This window comes from Mytilus edulis, chromosome 2, assembly GCF_963676685.1.
Source record: "Mytilus edulis chromosome 2, xbMytEdul2.2, whole genome shotgun sequence".
NCBI classification, from domain to species: domain Eukaryota; kingdom Metazoa; phylum Mollusca; class Bivalvia; order Mytilida; family Mytilidae; genus Mytilus; species Mytilus edulis.
In genome coordinates, this window is record NC_092345.1 from 2,302,561 (window position 1) to 2,323,109 (window position 20,549).

At 32.2% G+C, this 20,549-nt stretch overlaps 1 protein-coding gene across 1 annotated transcript in view; it reads left to right on the top strand.

Annotated features, from left to right (window-relative positions):
* LOC139510403 (uncharacterized) overlaps nucleotides 1–2,318 on the top strand; it is a 97,010-nt gene extending 94,692 nt beyond the window's left edge. Inside the window, exons 12-13 of the mRNA XM_071296986.1 lie at nucleotides 460–569; nucleotides 1,777–2,318. Coding sequence (XP_071153087.1) covers nucleotides 460–569; nucleotides 1,777–2,318 — 652 coding nt within the window. The remainder of the gene's footprint in view (nucleotides 1–459; nucleotides 570–1,776) is intronic.
* Nucleotides 2,319–20,549: the final 18,231 nt, after the last annotated feature.

A 20,549-nucleotide genomic window follows, 5' to 3' on the forward strand; every position in this document is an offset into this window, starting at 1 on the left:
GATAGGAAATGAAAATTCATCTCTTTTATCATAATTATTTTTATTAAGCTTCCCGTCAATGATATAGATATCAAGATCGAGGAAAGGGCAGGGTCATTGTTAGTATTGAACTTATTTAAAGTAAGTTAAACAGGATAAATTTCTTTAGTATACATACTGAAGTCGTCATTATTAAGAGCCAATATATCATCCAAATATCTGAAAGTATTGTTGAATTTTTGTATCAAATAACTGTAAATGAGATTTTTGGTTTTAGATGAGAACGTATTATAAGCAATCCTCATAATGCATAGTTGGCTTTTAACAGCATCGTTATGAAAAAAATGTACACTTTTATAAGAAAAAAAAATAAAATCGACAAACGGTACATGCACTCAAAAAATGTGGCGAGATGAAACATATGTGTGAGCACTCAAACCTTCACTTATTAGGGAGAAATATATACATACTTTTTTTTAGATCTGTCTATGATGACAATGGTAAATCAAATGCGATCAAGGATATACATGATTTGGATAATTCTGAAATTGGTCGTAGAAAGCGGAGTGTAGACAGTCAGAACCATGAAGGTAATCCAAAGAATAAGAGCTCCCATTGTTTATGAATAATATTTTTCTCTCTAAATTTGCATAACATGAATCGTAAAAAAAAAACAGAAACGTTATCGTTAGTAAAACATAGTGATGATAATCCTTATAAAATATTTCCAGTAAATGTCAAAATTGTGTCTATAAAAGTACAAAATGAAGATATTTGATATTAAACGCTTACTTTTCATGACAAGATCCTGCTTAATACCGGAAATTAATACTTATCTGCATATTCTTAATGACATAGTGCATTTATGTATGTACGATTAGAAGTTGTTTAAAAAAGTTAATGTTAAAGAGATCTACTTACTGTCTTCATATGGTCTGGTCGTTACGAATCTATTTCGTTTGAAGTGTTTGAGCTTCTGATTTTGACTTTTGATAAGTGACTTTCCACTTTTAATATCCTCAGAGTTCGGTATTTTTGGTTAATTTTTTTGTTCATGATTACTGACATATAAAAGACATCAAATATATATATATATGCAAGAAGTGTGTTGGTCAGCTATAAATGAGGTCTGTATATGGTCTTAATTTACTCATTTATAGAATATAAAATCATTATTTTGAAAGGTGGAATCCAAAAAATAAACATTTACGTGAACCCCTTTATTTAATAAAACCATCCTTTAGTATTATTTTAAAGTACATAATTTTTTTATAATTTTATAATTTACTACTCAATTCTTTTTTGTTTAATTTGGAATTTGTATTCATGAAATAAAGAACCGTTTGCAAAGCCCCCTACAATTTGTACATTCAAGAACATACCCAAATTGCCAAAGGAAACCACTGAAAAGATCGAAGCGTAAACAAAAATCTTACCGTTTTATTAATCCCGTTAGGTTATTGAATTGCTTTGCGATTCGCAGACCAAAAACTATCCAAATTAATATCATTAGTCCTCATATTAGACATTTTAAAAAAAAAGAAGAAAAAAAATGAAATTCATAAAAAACTTCGTCATATTCTGAAATAGCATCGTTGTTTTATATCGTATCATTACATATAATTGATGGCATCGAGTTCATTTGAATTTTGGTGGATAGTTGTCTCATTGGCAATGATACCACGTCTCCTTAACTTTATATTACAGTTCCTTAAGGTTTCTCGAAGGTTGCACCTTTAGATATATGTTGTTTCAAATTATTTGAATACCTCTATAAAACACTTTTATGTATTACAGAACAATCAACTAGAATAGAATTTAATAATGGAGCAAAATTTAGAGAAAAAAGAGATTTAAAGCAGTCTTTTATAAATAAACACATAAGAGGATATAGCAAAGGTGATCCTGCAACATTAACAGAGACAGATGTAAAAAAAGAGTTGACAGATCTGAATAGAGCTATAAATACCTTTATAGTAGGACGATATATATCTGAAACAATAAATGCAATTAAAAACATAACAAACAATTACTTTAAAGACGGAAAATATGATAATGTAAAGGTTAACCCAAAAATCACAAATTGGATAAAATTTCATAGTTTCACACTCAAGGATATAAACGCTATATTGATCCACGCGAACAATTCTAATGGTTTTAAATGCTGGTATGTCCTAACCGGAGATATTATTGTTTCTGCATTTACTACAAAAGACAACAAAGGGGTTGTAAACAATTTCCACGTTCATCATTTCAATACAGAACCAGAAAAAGACGGGTTTGATTTAATTCCTTGCAAAAAAGAAGCAATCAAAGATAAAGATGGTACGTGTACTTAGCAATATAAAAAATGTGTTCATTCTCCATAATAGTAAATAATTATCATTTTTAGTCATTTAAATGTATATATTATCTGTTTACTTTTTACACATTGCGACTTGAATGGAGAGTTGTCTTATTGGCACTCATACTACATCTTCTTGTTAATATAGATAAGTGAAAATGGAAATAAATAACCAACAATGAATAGTATGTGTGTATATCCCCTGTTCGCAGTTGATAAGGATTTGTTTTGTCAATTCAAGCGGGTTTTGTAGCTGATGTTATCTGTAAATTAACAATAAAATGCAAAAATGTATCGTATTTGACTGTTCTGCACTATATTCATTGCAAATTTATTCTTAACAATTATTGATATACAGCTAGAAAATATATAGAATATACCCATAACTATTTACTCGATTGTGTTTTGCCTTTTCATTTATATAGACAATAACTGTTTAGTGTCTTTAAATATCAGCTGTATTTGTACGAGGCTAGGAAGCAAGGTGTATGCGAGCTTTTAGCGATCTACTACACCTGTTTCGAGCCGAGTACAAATACAGCTGATATTTAAAGACACTAAACAGTTATTGTCTTTATCCTGCAATTAATTCGGTATATTGTTTGTGTTTTGAAAGACACAAAAACTAACATATTTAGCATTTATTTTCGATTTGTAATCCCTTGAGGCCCGCGTAGTAATATCAAAATCACACATTACGCTGAAGACGGGTTCGCAAAAAAGAATCTCATGACAAATGGTCAACAATAATACATCGCTCAAGGTGAATAATTATCTATTTTAACATAACAACTAATTTCAACAGTAAAAACAAATAACAAAACATTGTCAAATTTGAAACAGAAGTGTACGAGTTGTCCTACGCTTCAGACTTGATATTCACTAAACATGCATGCTGAAATTGACATGGTTGATTTTGTAACACAATCATACACATTCAAGTTTTGAAATCGACAATTGTCATCGTCATTGGAATGCAACTGGAATACACATTCTGAGGTCACACAGGTTCAAACAATACTCAGTCCGGCAGTGGGCGGAGCTTTAAAGCGATATCTGTATAGTATACAGATACAGCATAGCGATATCTGTAGGGCTGTATCTGTATAGTAGGACACCCAATTGCAGGATAAATATCTGTAACAATAAAGAGGTACCGGTAAAACTAACAATAAAACGTAATTAGTAAACCATTCAGTAAATACCTGTAATTACTTATCAATTTAGTAATTACATGTATTTACTTAATATTTCAGTTATAACAAGTAATTTTTTCTCATTTTTACAGCTATTTAGTAACTTGATATTTTAGTTAAAAACTTTCAGACATAGATCAAGAAACCGAAAAAAGAAAGTAAATGGGTAGGGATTTAAGGTTAAGAAATCAAAAGTAAACCTATTCAATAAAATTGAAAATGGAAATGGGGATTGGTCAAAGAGACAACTACCCGACCATAGAAAAAACAACAGCAGAAGGTCACCAACAGGTCTTCAATGTAGCGAGAAATTCCCGCACCCGGAGGCTTCCTTCAGCTGGCCCCTCAACAAATATATACTAGTTCAGTGATAATGAACGCTATACTAATTTCCAAATTGTACACAAGAAACTAAAATTAAAATAATACAAGAATAACAAAGGCCAGGGGCTCCTGACTTGGGACAGGCGCAAAAATGCAGCGGGGTTAAACATGTTTAAGAGATCTCAACCCTCCCCTATACCTCTAGCCAATGTAGAAAAGTAAACGCATAACAATAAGCACATTTAAAATTCAGTTCAAGAGAAGTCAGAGTCTGATGTCAGAAGATGTAACCAAAGAAAATAAACAAAATGACAATAATACATAAATAACAACAGACTACTAGCAGTTAACTGACATGCCAGCTCCAGACTTCAATTAAAAAGTAAAAACACAAAAATACTGAACTCCGAGGAAAATTCAAAAAGGAAAATCAAAAATCAAAAGGCAAAATCAAAAGTCCAAACACATCAAACGAATGGATAACAACTGTCATATTCCTGACTTGGTACAGGCATTTTCTACTGTAGAAAATGGTGGATTGAACCTGGTTTTATAGCTAGCTAAACCTCTCACTTGTATGACAGTCGCATCAAATTCCATTAAAATTTTTACTGATTGAAAGATAATGATTTCATCATATGAATATCAGGCACAATCCTTCCCGTTAGGGGTTTAGTATCATACCATCAAAACATATATGAGAAAAACATAACCCGTGTCATGCCAACAACTGGTTTTTGAATAAATATGTTTAGTTCCGATGCAAAGACCCTATAAGTGACTCAATATTAACGCCAAAATATGCAATCTTTAATGACCTGACAACAGTATCGTAACTATATCCCTTCTTAATAAGTCTATTTAAAGGTTTTGTTAGTTATTGAGGTGTATTCAAGACTACATGCTCGTTATTTATAGTGTGTGTATTAAAACTGGAAAATGCTTAATTTATAATTTTTGGAACTCGCATAAATCATTTTGCAACCTGCAAGACAATGATAAAAATCCATGCAACGACTATGTTTAGTTGACAAATTACCAAACAACGATCTTTTCTGCTTCCTTTGATTAGTTTTAGCCATTTCAACGAATTGCGTTCCTGTTGAATGCATTCTGAATGGATACAAATGTCGCTGCAGACCTGTAATATTGAATTCGTCTGAAAATATGTGGAACATTTGTTGTATTCGCGTTCATATTGTAAGCTATGCACATTATAACATCGTTTTTGTCTGTAAAAGTCACTACATTAGTTTTAGCCATTTCAACGAATTGCATTCCTGTTGAATGCATTCTGAATGGATACAAATGTCGCTGCAGACCTGTAATATTGAATTCGTCTGAAAATATGTGGAACATTTGTTGTATTCGCGTTCATATTGTAAGCTATGCACATTATAACATCGTTTTTGTCTGTAAAAGTCACTACATTAATTGCTTGATAAACGAATTAGGTATAGACAATTCACTTGGAAACTCAACATATACCCGCACGACACTTACCAAAGAGGAAATCCTGGATAATCATAGGTCTGTTCTTTGTTCCTTTGGTATTTCAACCAAAGATGAAGAACTGGATCTTCCATCACTGTATTGGATACCTAAACTACATAGGTGTCCTTACAAACAACGGTATATTGCTGGGTCTTCCAAGTGCTCCACGAAACCTCTTTCTAAATTATTAACATCTATCTTATCAGCAATCAAAGACGGGCTTCAAAGTTATTGTGAAACTGCCTATTCTAGAGGTGGCGTGAATCAGATGTGGATACTTAAAAATTCCAAAGATCTTTTAGAGTACATACAATCTAACTCTCTTTCATCTTGTAACAGTATTAAAACATTTGACTTTTCTACTTTTTTACACAAGTATTCCACATTCCAAACTAAAAGACAAATTGAAAGAGTTGGTATTACTTTGCTTCATAAAAAAGAATGGCCAACGTAGGTACAAGTATCTTGTCTTAGGGAGGGATAAATAATACTTTGTAAAGAATCACTCTGATTCAAACAAAAAATTCTCTGAAACCGATATTATCAAGATGCTTGATTTCTTGATTGACAACATATTTGTAACGTTCGGAGGACGTGTTTTTCAACAGACTGTCGGCATCCCAATGGGAACAAACTGTGCCCCTCTACTTGCCGACTTGTTTTTTTTATTATTATGAGGCTGACTTCATGCAGGAACTTCTTAGGAAGAAAGATAAGAAGTTAGCAATATCCTTTAACTCTACTTTCCGCTATATAGATGACGTTCTTTCACTAAACAATTCAAAATTTGGTGACTATGTGGAACGCATCTATCCCATCGAATTGGAGATAAAGGATACTACAGATACAGTTAAGTCGGCTTCATATCTTGACTTACATCTAGAAATTGACAATGAGGGTCGGTTGAAAACAAAACTTTACAACAAAAGAGATGATTTCAGCTTTCCAATAGTGAACTTTCCATTTCTAAGTAGCAACATTCCAGCAGCGCCTGCATACGGGGTATATATCTCCCAATTGATACGATATTCCCGTGCTTGCATTTCCTATCATGATTTTCTTGATAGAGGGTTACTTCTCACAAGGAAGCTATTAAACCAAGAGTTCCAAATGGTGAAGTTGAAATCATCCCTTCGTAAATTTTACGGACGCCATCACGAGTTGGTTGACCGTTATGGAATAACCGTTTCACAAATGATATCGGATATGTTCCTTACGTCGTAACTACAATCCCCTTCCCTTTCATGAATGTGACCTACCAAATTAGACTATTTACCGGATTTGTAATCACATAAGCAACACGACGGGTGCCACATGTGGAGCAGGATCTCCTTACCCTTCCGGAGCACCTGAGATCACCCCTAGTTTTTGGTGGGGTTCGTGTTGTTTATTCTTTAGTTTTCTATGTTGTGTCATGTGTACTATTGTTTTTCTGTTTGTCTTTTTCATTTTTAGCCATGGCGTTGTCAGTTTGTTTGAGATTTATGAGTTTGACTGTCCATTGGTATCTTTCGTCCCTCTTTTATACGGAGTATGATCTTCTACGGATTCACTTTGAGCTTGTGGTATCAATATGTCTAGTAATGAGGCTTCTTTAACAGAGGTTTCTTGTTGGCCGGTGACGCAAGTCGGAATGATGAAATTTTAATCGTCAAAAATACGTTTTAGGTTTCAATTGACACGTTAAAACGTCCTAGATTTTGTCATCTTTTGCGGATTTTTTCGGATCACAACTTCTTAAAGATAGGGACGAAAGATACCAAAGGGACAGTCAAACTCATAAATTCTTAAATTAACAACTGAAAAAATCATTTCGCCTGTTATATAAATAAAACTATATCAACACAACCTCAAAAAAGAATAGCGGACACCCAAATAATTCAACGAAACAATAAAACATCAACAAAAACAAAAACAAGTAATATCAAGTCCAAATATTTGAGGAAAACTGTGCATTCAGCCAAACCAGCCAAAACACAACTATCCGGACTTTTTTTTAAAATTGTTGTCCATACCATTAATAAAGCTTAACTACTATTCCTAAAGGTCAAAACTATTATACTTGTACTTTTATCTATGCATATTCTGTTCGAAACATGATGAGAAACGAATTGTTTTCCATTAAAAATTTTCAAATATGGTTTGTTTGCTATCAATGTTAGCAATTTCTGGGGGGAAAATTGCGAAGAAAACAATACGTAAAATTGAGAATGGAACGGTGAATGCGTCCAAGGACAACAACAATATCAAAGAGCAGAAAACCAACATAAGGCAACCGATGGATTTTCAACACAGGGTAAACATGATGACATGAAAAATAAAAAAATAGTTGTCATTTCATAAACCTAGATCAAACATATCACATTCCAATTGTTCAACCAATAAATGATATTAGATATCCTTTCCCTCAGAGATAAGAAATCGAAAGAAATTGTCATTATTGCAAAGAAAAATGCTATAATGATATTTTTAGATGAAAATAAAGATAAAAACAATCGATACCTCCCGAATCCCCTTGTGCATAATCCCCTTACAAATGTTGTTGTGCAAATAGTGATATAACTGGAGATTTTGTATCGTAAACATGATAGACAATGAACAATTTAAAGACTTATTACCCATGGGTCCGAAATATTAAATTTCTAAGTCAATCCCTGGAAGAACTTCAAACTGATACAGCTCAGGACTATGAAAGATTGATAAACGTGAGCTAGATAAACTGAACTTGACACTTTATCTTAAATAGTTAAATCTTATATGTCATGCATTTACAATCACATTTAAAATCTATAATGTACATGGTTTTTGGGTTTCTGACCCTTTCAAGAAACCCAAGTTTGTAGACCCTTTATCAAAACTTCACGACAATCATGTCATTGTTTGAGAGGAAAAGCTGCATAGTTTTGCTTTATATGCAAAAATCACTATTTGGAATTTATAACAAAATAAACGGCGATATCTAAAATATAGCTCTTCATCATTCACGAAAGTGGAAATTCTTTTTTGATATGGAAAATTCAAACAGTATTGTTAGTTAGATATTGATTCTTAGTTCGAAGTATGCAAATTAACTGGATGATTCATTTGTGTACTCATCTGGGGTAGATTTGATACAGAACCTTCTAACAGACACAAAGAAAAAACAAATTAATTTTTCTTTTAAATATATTGATAAAGTCCTCTTACTTCCTTACTTATGTACGCTAAATGTTGTCGATTTATATAAAATAAAAACTGTTCTAATTAAGTTATGCGGAAAACTGACCGAAATCGACACTTCATAAGTATAACAGTTACATCATAAATAGATTGACCGATACACTGTTTCAGTGTTTCGACTCACTATTGACATGTTGAAGAGATCTTATCTATAAATGTTAGTATAGTCGAACGATCTTCTTTTTTTTATCTGTTAATTACTAAACGTCTCCATGCTTGATCGAGTTTTTAGTTGCATGGCAGAAACATCATGCATAGCGGGAAGTCCTTACAGGTTCGGGCATCTGTTGTTTTTTTTTTATTATTTATATGAGATTCAGTCTTTTTTTTTTTTAATAAAGTTTTCAAAGTAGAAAGTTTAGTTTTGCACATTGGATAACCATTTTCGCGTTTTGTTCTTGTATATTCCTGATTTGTTATCAATAGCTATGTTCAATTAATTGACCCAAAGGATATTTTCATCGAAAAGATTTTCTATTTAAAAATTATGAGACTTGGTATAATTGCCAATGAGACATAAAATCCAACAAATTTCCAATGAAGTGAATGTAAGCAATACGCAAGATACAGATTATCAACGTCAAGAACTCTTTTCAATATACGCGAAGGTAAGTAAACGTATTTCATTTCCTTTGAAATTGGGTTTTTCCCGCTTGCTATTTTTCAGTAATTACAAATAGATGGGAACTGGTGTTACTAGTTCTTGAACTAGTTCAGCAAAAGTACGTACTATTTATAAAGTTTGGTTTTAGATGCATATGGCACGAGAAACGTTTTGGCGGTTTTTAAAGGTGGGGTTTTATGGTACTATATAAAGTTTGGCATTTAAACGTATTGGTATCGAAGGTGCTCGCAGTTACGTCGAATCGTCACGAAGTTAGTCACATAAGTATACGTTTATGGTGTCCGAAACTGGTTCCGACCATAATGAGTCAAGACCGTCCGAAAGTAAGGAGAGTACACCCAGTATCGAATTGTTTACTAATGGTGCTGTATCGCTGTTTTAACAAACGCTCCTGATCAGCAGAAAGTTAATTTAATCAACCATTTCAAAAAACCATTTGTACAACCTGTGAAATCAACTGGTGTTTCGACTCCATTTTTTGTTTTCAAAGAGAGGGACATCGCATCCTGTACGTATTTCATACAAAAAGGTCTGACACGATTTCAAGATTAGAGAAACTAGTTAAGTTCAAATCGTACGTTCAGGCGTTGAAGGTGTTTCTAGAGGAAAAAGAAACGATACGGAAGAGGCTAAATTTTGAAAATCTACGACAAACATGGATGGGACACCGTCATTGAATACCTTGATAGTTCTTTGTCTGACGATAAGTACGATGCAGCTTTTTTGCGTTCCGCTATAGCCAGTACATCTCGAAAAAGGAAAGTTCAAAACCGTATGACCGGCCAAGCAAGAAAGCTACAGAAAGTGGAAATAAATTCAACGCGAATATTTTTTTTTCGGGGATAGGTCAAAGCAGTGGATTCGGAGAAAATACAGGGCAGTCACAGAACAGATCCGGGAAATGCTTTTATTGCAATCCACAAGGACATTTCGCCCATCAGCAACAGTTAGCACGGCCCCAACAGCCCAAAGGAACAAGAAAAGTCAAAGTTAATAGCAGACGTTAGATAAAAATACAACGAAAGGAGTTGAGTATAATTTTGACTTTATGAACGATTATGAAATAAAGTCTGGAGATCAAATTATTAACGTAAAGGGAATAAAAAAATAGTGGGTTTTTTAAATCTGTTTTACAGGCTAATAATTTTATCTTAAAAATGATGGAATTTGGCGATACAATTCCATTCAATACTGAACCATGTTGTATATATTTACCTAATTATAATTCAGCTCTTGCAACTTTTTTTGAAAAGTAAATAGATGAACTCCTTACTACTAATTGTATCAATGTAAACAAATTCGTAGAAACACAAAAGGTTAAATTTGAATGGGGTTAATGAAGCATTGTCATTTGCACATAATTCAAAATATATGTATAAATTTTATTTTAAGCATGGTTATCCATACATAGATGTGCATTTTGATCGTCAAGATTTTTAGGTTTTTCATGGAAATTTGTAAAATAAAATCAGATTTTGTTTTACATTCACAGCTTTGCCTTTCGATTTATCATCAGCATGGCACATTTTTACCAAAACGATCATAATTTTGGTAAAATATCGGAGAGATATGAGTATTCCTATTGTGGTTTATTTAGATGAAGGGTAGACAACTGCAAGAAAATTCAGACATTTTTAATTTACGTTTTTTGATTGAGTTAAGCCTGCCAATTGATATTTTATCGTGTGTTTTCTATGTTGTGATGTTATGCTATTGTTTCAGAAAAGGGAGAAGGTTTGGTACCATTAAAACGTTTAATCCCGCTTCAAATGTTTGCACCTGTCCTAAGTCAGGAATGTGATGTACAGTAGTTGTCGCCAAAGAGATCCCAAGAGATAAAAAAAAATAAAGCTGACGAATTGAGTAATCTTTTCGATTTCGATAATTGGGGTGTTTTAACTATTATTTTCAAATATTTTGATCTGTTATGGGGACCATTCGCTTGTGATTTATTGACGACAGTAGATATAAGAAGGTAAATAGATTTTTCTCAAAGTAGTTGACACCTGGTACCTCCGGTGTAAATAAATTTGCATATGACTGGTATGGGTCTAAGAGCTTTTAAAATATAATATAAAATCTACATACAAAGTAAAAGTTAATTTGGTTTTGGACTATAAAATACATTTTATTATACAAATCCTTCTGATTTTTTTATATATTCATGAACAGCCTTAACAATCTGCACATTGTCTTCAATACTCATAGATTGATCACCAAATAGTATCAAGTTTAAATCAATATCAACTCCATAAGCAGACAGTTTATCAAGGAGTGTGATCCTGTTAATAGTGTATGATGGACAATCAAAAAAATAATGTTGGTTGTCTTCACATTTATATAAACATTTAGGACAGGAAGGTTCTTATGTCAAAAAATCATGAAACAAGTGAGAATTTAAATTGCTTGCATCGTTTCGTAATTGACAATGAATAATGTTAATTTTTCTTATACCTGAACAAAAATATTTAGGAGGAATCTCTGGTTTATATATTTTATCAAATACAGATTTGAACTGGTTAATCGACAAAGCATTTTTAGAATTAGTATCTAATTCATTCCAGAGTTTAACAAGAGAAGGTATGAAACTTTTATAATATGAAACTGTTCTGCACCTTGGAATGGTATAATTCTGAGAGTCTCTCCTAAGATTGTAATCATTCGGTGTGAGAAAACAAGGTTCTAATAAATCTATCATATAACTTGGAGAAAATCCATTTTTTATTTTATAAAATGTAGTAAGTGTGTGCTTCTTCCTTCTGTCTGATAATTTTTCAAGACCTATTTCAGTGTATAATTTTTTAAGAGAAGTTGTACGTCGGAGACCAGTAAAAATACGAGCAGCTTCAATTTGAACACTTTATAATAAGTTAGCTTCTTGTAAAGTACAATTATCCCATATAATGTTTGCATATTCTAGAATAGGGCGAATAAATGCTGTATAAATTTTAATAAGTACATTTCGATCCAAACTATATTTTACTTGTCTTAATAAATGTAATCTAGAACATGCTTTTTTATAAATTGCATTTATATGTAATTTCCAATTAGCCTTACTCTCAAAGTTGAGACCTAGGTGACAGTGACCTTTGACTTCTTTTATTTGGTCCCCTCCAATGCCAAAGTATAAAGGGGGAGGATTGATATATTTTCTAGAAAATAAAAGGGTTTCTGTTTTGGAGGGATTAAAGGTTACAGCCCAGTTTTCAGCCCATGTTTTAATCCCCCCAAGAGCATCAGTCAAAGACATAGAAACAGTATCATAGTCATCATCAATAATGGCATATAAAGAGGTGTCATCTGCAATAATCTAATATGATTACTCATATTTTCCACAATGTCATTAATATAAGTTAAAAAAGGAATGGACCCAGTACCGAGCCTTGGGGTACCCCAGCACTGGTACCTTTTTGAGATGAATAAAACCCATCCAACACAACTTTCTGGCATCTGTCACCTAGCTAATCTCCAATCCAATCAATTAAATTACTATGGATACCAAAAAACTTTCAATTTTTATAGTAAACCATCATGCCAAACTTTGTCAAAAGCTTTGGAAATATCGCCAAAAAAAAAGCGAATATCTTTTCCTTGATCAAGATTGGAAATAATAGTATTTCATATTTCTGCTAGTTGATTTACTGTACTATCACCTGGTTGAAAACCAGATTGAAATTTACATAATAAATTGTGATCTTTCATGTAATTAAACAAATGCTTGAATAAAATTTTCTCCATAATTTTTGATATGATACTTGCAAGCGAAATAGATCGGTAATTGACTGGATCATGACAACTTCCCTTTCCCTTAAAATAGGAGTGACATGGGAAAGTTTCCATGCACATGGAACCCTTTTGAGTTTCAGTGAAAATTTGAATAATAAAGTAAGTGGTTTTACAATACCAGATTTAATTTCTTTCAAAATTCAAGGTGAAACACCATCAGGACCAGAAGGTTTATTACAAATTAGGTTTTTTAATTGATCAAGAACTTCTCCTTCTGTAATAATTATTTCCTCCATTTTAAATGGTGGGTCTGGTACATTATTTGGAAGTTCAGGCTCAACATCAATTTTAGAAATATTTGAAAAATGAGAGTTTAAGAGTTCAGCTTTATTTACTGGATGTAAAAATATTTGACCTTCAGATTTAAGAAAAGGTGTAGGTTCACGAGACTTTGATAATTTAGAAATAGATTTTACAATCCTCCACAAATTACCTGGTGGTATATTTTTGTCAGTAATTTCCTTTGTAATTTTTGTTTTTATTTCTCTTTTGATTGTCTAACCAAATCAATCACATCATTACGTAATTCTCTAAATGTTTGCCAATGAATACAATTATTAGTATTTTTAGCTTTGTAATGAATTCTATTTCTTTGTCTCATTTTCCTATGGATAGTGGAATTCATGAACGGTTAGTCAGCTGGACGTCTAATAACAACTTTAGTTGGTATGTATTTTTTCACATTTGTTGAATAAATATTTAAAAATTGTGAATACATGTCATTTATATTATCACATGAATGAAAATTTTCATTCCAATCAATATTGTTTAAGTCACTCACAAAATCTTTATAATTAGCATTTTCATATTTTCTAATTGTACGTTTGTATGTATATTCTTTATTCACTTTAAAATTAACCTCGGCACACACAGGCGCATGAGTACTACAAAAAGGTGACAATATATCAACTGACTTTACGCAACTTTTATTGTTTCTCAACAATAAATCAATACATGTGCCTGAATCAGTAGTAAAGTTTGTCTTTTCAAAGACAAGATTGTACGTATTCAACCGTTGCAAAATGTTTCTGAAATTGTTACTACCGGTACTTCTACATGGCATATTATTGCTTTATAGCATATCTACATTGAAATCAGCAGTCAGAAAAACAGGCAAGTTTTTATCTAAAGCTTTCGACACAGAATCATAAAATAATCCCATAGTTTCACACGAGAATTTGGGGGTCTGTATAAAACACCAAGTAAAAAATGACAGTGTTCGGTTGAGATTTTTAACCACAATAATTCCAAACCTGGCTTTGTCAATTCAGGTAGTTCTTCATAGTATAAATAATTTTTAACATAAAATATGGCTCGTGTTCTATCTAATCTAATAGGCTTTTGAAAACCAGCTAAGGCTATTGATTCATTAGATATGCTATCATCAAGATGGGACTCAGAAAGAGCAATAATAGCATATGTGCCTAGTTCACATTCAATCAAATCTACCTTAGGTGGTAAGCTACATACATTATTGTGAACTATTTTAATATTATGTAAATCAGATGAGCGATGTGGATATGGGTTCCGCTCAATACCATACCGTACAAGAAGCATTGACAAAAGATGTGAAAAATGTAAGTTGATACAAAACTTCGAATTCACTGGTGACAAAAAAAACAGGAAAATAATTTTATACAGTATATAACACTTAAGGTGGATCCCTACAGATATAGCAATTTTTTTTCCACCATTGATTTTTTCTTAAAATTTGCATACATATACTATGCAATGGCCTCTATAACAAGAGGCTCTCAAGAGCCTGAATCGCTCACCTTAATTTTTTTGGTTAAATCTCTCATCAATGATTATTTTGGCTTTTCAATTTATTTAAATGTTCTTTGAATCGTCCTATTTTCTTCAAAAGCAAAAAAAAAATCATTTTCTCCTATGTTCTATTTTAGCCATAGGAGCTATGTTTCTGACATACAAGGAAATGAAATATAAAATTTATACTAGATACTCTGAAACTCATTTAGCCTAAGTTTGGCTGAAATTGATACAGCAGTTACAAAGGAGAAGATTTTTTTAAAGTAAGTCAACATGATGAACAAATTGTGAAAAAAGTCTTTAAAGGGCAATAACTCCTTAAGGGGTCAATTGACAATTTTGGTCAAATTGACTTATTTGTAGATCTTACTTTGCTTAACATTTTTGCTATTAACAGTTTAACTGTATCTATAATAATATTCAAGATAATAACCAAAAACTGCAAAATTTCTTTAAAATCATTAATTCAGGGGCATTATACCTGAAAAACCAGTTACCCAATTCGGCTGAAAATTTCAGGACAGGTAGACCTTGACCTAATAAATACCTAAACTTCTTGTCTTATTTGCTCTAAATGCTGGAGTTTTTGAGATATAAGCCAAAAACTGCATTTTACCCTGTGTTCTATTTTTAGCCATGACGGCCATGTTTTTTGACGAAATAAAAAATAAAGCACAAACTTTATTTTATACACCCTATTGATCATTCAGTTGAAGTTTGGTTGAATTTGGTTAAGTAGTTTTAGAGGAGAAGATTTTTTAAAGTTAGCAAATATGATGAACAAATTGTGAAAAATTGTCATTAAAGGACAATAACCCCTTAAGGGGTCAATTGACAATTTTGGTCATATTAACTTATTTGTAGATCTTACTTTGCTGATCATTTTTGCAGTTTACAGTTTATCTTTATCTATAATAATATTCTAGATAATGACCAAAAACTGCAAAATTTCCTTAAAATTACCATTTAAGTGGCAGCAACCCAACAATGGTTTGTTTGATTCATCTGAAAATTTCAGGGCTGATAGATCTTGACCTAATGAACATTTTTACCCCATGTCAGATTTGCTCTAAATGCTTTCCTTTTTGAGATATAAGCCAAAAACTGCATTTGACCCCTATGTTCTATTTTAAGTAACAGCGGCCATGTTTTTTGACGGATCAAAAATCGAAGCACACACTTTGTGCAGGATAATCTAAGGAACAATCATGCTAAGTTTCATCCAAATCCATTCAGTAGTTTCAGAGGAGAAGATGTTTGAAAAATTGTTAACGACGACAGACGACGACGACGACGACGGACGCCAAGTGATGAGAAAAGCTCACATGGCCTTTTAGGCCAGGTGAGCTAAAAATGTGGGTTAAAAATAGTATGTCACCAGACTCGTTTCCATGGTAACGGTTACCAAAGTTGGTACATCACGTGTATGCATAAATACATACCTGATGTAGAAACTCTGAATTTTTTTTGAAGCCTTTGAAAGTATTTTGAAAGGTTTGTTCTTCATTTATTACAAAATTATTATTTAAAATGTAAATAAAACACAAATAATGGCAATATATATGTTCAAACTCTTTTAGGTCATTTTTTAGTAGCAATAAACAAAAAAACTATGTTAATTGGACATGCTTTGATACTATATATGCCCATGAATTTTTACTAGATAACATTTTTGTTCGCTTTGGGGATTCCGTATATCGTTAGATTATCGGAATTCCAATGGGGACTAACTGTGCACCACTTATTGCGGACCTCTTTTTGTATTGTTATGAGTTACAATTTATGACAAAAATAAGCAAAGACCCATCAAAACAACATCTGATAAACAAATTTAATAATACTTTTAGATATTTGGATGATATGTTGGCTCTCAATAATGACGACTTCAGTATGTATATTAATGAAATTTATCCTGCTGAACTTACTTTAAATAAAGCTAATACTAACAATGACCACTGCCCTTTCCTCGATCTTGATATCTATATCACTAACGGAAAGCTGAATACTAAAATTTATGATAAAAGGGATGATTTTTCATTTCCTATCGTTAATTATCCGTTTTTAGATGGTGACGTTCCCTTGTCACCATCTTACGGTGTTTATATATCTCAACTTGTACGATTCGCTCGTGTATGTAACAATGTTTTAGATTTTAACGAAAGAAATTTATGTATTACTGAAAAATTATTACACCAGGGTTTTCGATATCTCAAACTAGTCAAAACATTTACTAAATTTTATCATCGGTATAAAGACATCATTCGTAAATATAGCTCAACATGCAGACTTCTTATACGTTCAGGTATTTCACATCCAATTTTTTATGGAAATATTCTTTATAAAGCACAAAGGTGTCAGTATTCACCTCAGAAACTTAAAAAACCTTTGAATAGACTTATTAAGAAGGGATATAATTACGATACTGTTGTTAAGTCATTAAAGATTGCATATTTTGGCGTTAATATTGAGTCACTGATAAGGTCTTTGCGTCGGAACTAAACACATTTATTCTAAAAACAGTTGTTGGCATGACACGGGTTATGTTCTTCTCATATATGTTATGATGGTATGATACTAAACCCCTAACGGGAAGGATTGTGCCTGATGTACATATGATGAAATCATAATCTTTCAGTCAGTTTAATTGAAGTCTGGAGCTAGCATGTCAGTTAACTGCTAGTAGTCTGTTGTTATTTATGTATTATTGTCATTTTGTTTATTTTCTTTGGTTACATCTTCTGACATCAGACTCGGACTTCTCTTGAACTGAATTTTAATGTGCGTATTGTTATGCGTTTACTTTTCTACATTGGTTAGAGGTATAGGGGGAGGGTTGAGATCTCACAAACATGTTTAACCCCGCCGCATTTTTGCGCCTGTCCCAAGTCAGGAGCCTCTGGCCTTTGTTAGTCTTGTATTATTTTAATTTTAGTTTCTTGTGTACAATTTGGAAATTAGTATGGCGTTCATTATCACTGAACTAGTATATATATTTGTTTAGGGGCCAGCTGAAGGACGCCTCCGGGTGCGGGAATTTCTCGCTACATTGAAGACCTGTTGGTGACCTTCTGCTGTTGTTTTTTATTTGGTCGGGTTGTTGTCTCTTTGACACATTCCCCATTTCCATTCTCAATTTTATTATTCATATTCATTGATTTCGGCTCCAATTTCATCAACACTGCTCAACACAAAAAACACAGATTTTGTAAAAAAATTCTATTTTTCTTAAATTTCCAAAAAAATGGTCCAATGAATATTTTTTTTAAATTGACATAGGATGGTCAAAACAATGAGCTTTAAAAAGAAATTAAAAAAAAAATATGGATCACCAGACTATTTTTTGCCCGAAAAACGTTTTTGTGACCCCTAAAGAAACAGTGATCAACAGCAGTTTTTTGTATATCTTTCATCATCGGTGAACAAAGTGTGACATATATTGTCATATCCTTTCTTAAACTAACACAGAATAATACAGTTTCACAAGGCAATCAAATGAAAGCAATTTTTTGGTTTCTACGAACAACGGTTACCATGGCAACAGGACATGAAGTTGGAAAATTCAAGTTTTTGCATTGATCTGATGTGCAAGAGTTACAACCTAACAAACAATAAGAGATCAAATACCATGATTTTAGAGCAACAATACATGGCTTCTATGTAAATGTAAACAAATATTATGATACATTGTAATGCAGCTTATATTTGCAAATACTATGGTCTTAAGGTAGCACAATACAAAGATTTTTCATCCCCAATCAGACATCTTTAAACTGATGTAATTCCACTCATCTTTCTTTAAATTTTATAAATGAGGTATCAAAAGAAAGAAGAAGGATTAATCTTTCAAATTGTGATAATTTCATTATGACATAATTATTACATCATTAATTGTTATATAATTAGTTGCCATATTGTGATGTCTATACTTGAATGAATTTAGCTTCTTTGTTATTCATAGCATCCAAAAATATTTTATAGATTCTTGCACAACACAGTTTGACCTCCAAAACTGTGTCTCAGATTTTTCCTATTGTATTTCATTCTCTCATAAATCTTCAATGAAGTTTGCAACATCAATTCATAAGAGACCACTAAATTCAATTGGGTATAAAATTTGTTCTATGGATGTTTTTGGAAATCTGAGACACAGTTTTGGAGATCAAGCTGTGTTGTGCAAGAATATATAAAATATTTTGGCATGCTATGAAGAACAAAGAAGCTAAATTCATTCAAGTGTGGACATCACAATATAGCAACTAATTACATAATAATTAATTATGTAATAATTATGTCATAATGAAATTATCACAATTTGAAAGATTGAACTTTCTTCTTTCTTTTGGTACCTCACTTATAAAATATAAAGAAGGATGAAATGAATTACATCAGTTTAAAGTTGTCTGATTGGGAGTGACAAAATCTTTGTATTGTGCTACCTTAAATGAGCAAAATAGATTACTCAGAAGTAAGCGAAAATCACCATTTTTTTTTTTAAATTATCGATTCATACATAGTTTCTTGTGTACAATTTGGAAATTAGTATGGCGTTCATTATCACTGAACCAGTATATATTTGTTAACCAGCTGAAGGACGCCTCCGGGTGCGGGAATTTCTCGCTACATTGAAGACCTGTTGGTGACCTTCTGTTGTTGTTTTTTTCTATGGTCGGGTTGTTTTCTCTTCGGCACATTCCCCATTTCCATTCTCAATTTTATAACAGTCATGCAAGTAAATGGATTAAAAAAATGTCAAGACTTTGTCACTCTTAACTCAATTAATGATTTAAGTTTGATGAAGCATAATGATAATACATTATATTTTTCAGTTGTCATAGTAACATAACCAAAAAATGATGAAATAATAACTTTTTCAAAGGTTTTTCAACTTTCTTTATTTTGAATGCCTCAATAATCAAGCAAACATATAACTGTTATATTTACAAATATGTGTATAGTTTACTCCTCTGATTCAGTCAAGTACTGATTGATAGTCATAGCATTAGTAGAGTTCACTTTGTTCTCAGTCAAAATTGTCAATCCTTCCATATTGAATAGTACATGTTGCTCCCAGTCAGATATATCATATTACTATTAGTGGCATCACGGAAAGAAAAAACCAGTTATTTTACTCGCTTTATTTAAAATGTCACATCTTTACACATTACATCCCTGGAATAGGTTTGATCCACTGACAGCTGCTACCTGAGTGATGTTACAAAATTTTGAAGGAGGTCTTGTTTGAAAATCAAAATCTTAAACATTGATCTATTTATATGTGTATATATATATATGTGTAACACTCCCAAACGTGTCCTGTCCCCAAAACGTGTCCGATTCCCCCAAACGTGTATTTTCTCCCTAAACGTGTCCGTAATATCCAATATTCCCCAAACGTGTCTGATTTTATAACCCCTAAACGTGTCCGAAAATTGTTATTCGCCAAAACGTGTCCACTATTTAACGCCAGAACGTCTCAAGTCTTTTAGCGCTAATACATGAATAAAATCAATAACTATCAATAACAATTCTAGTTCAGTTGAATTAAGCGTTTACCATAGGATAACACCCAATTAAATTCAAATACAATATATTCAGGTTAAACTATGCCTATATATATTGTTTAAAGATGTCAATCTTATTTACAAAGCTTGTATTAACAATTACACAAACAAAGCAAGCAAGCCAAACAAAGTTTTACTTTGCAAGCATTAGGAAATCAGCTGTAATCCGCGAATACTGCACGGTAGGATTTTAAAAGAATTGAATTCCCTTTTTTTCAACAGTTCTGATATTTTAAAAGATATTCAAATCA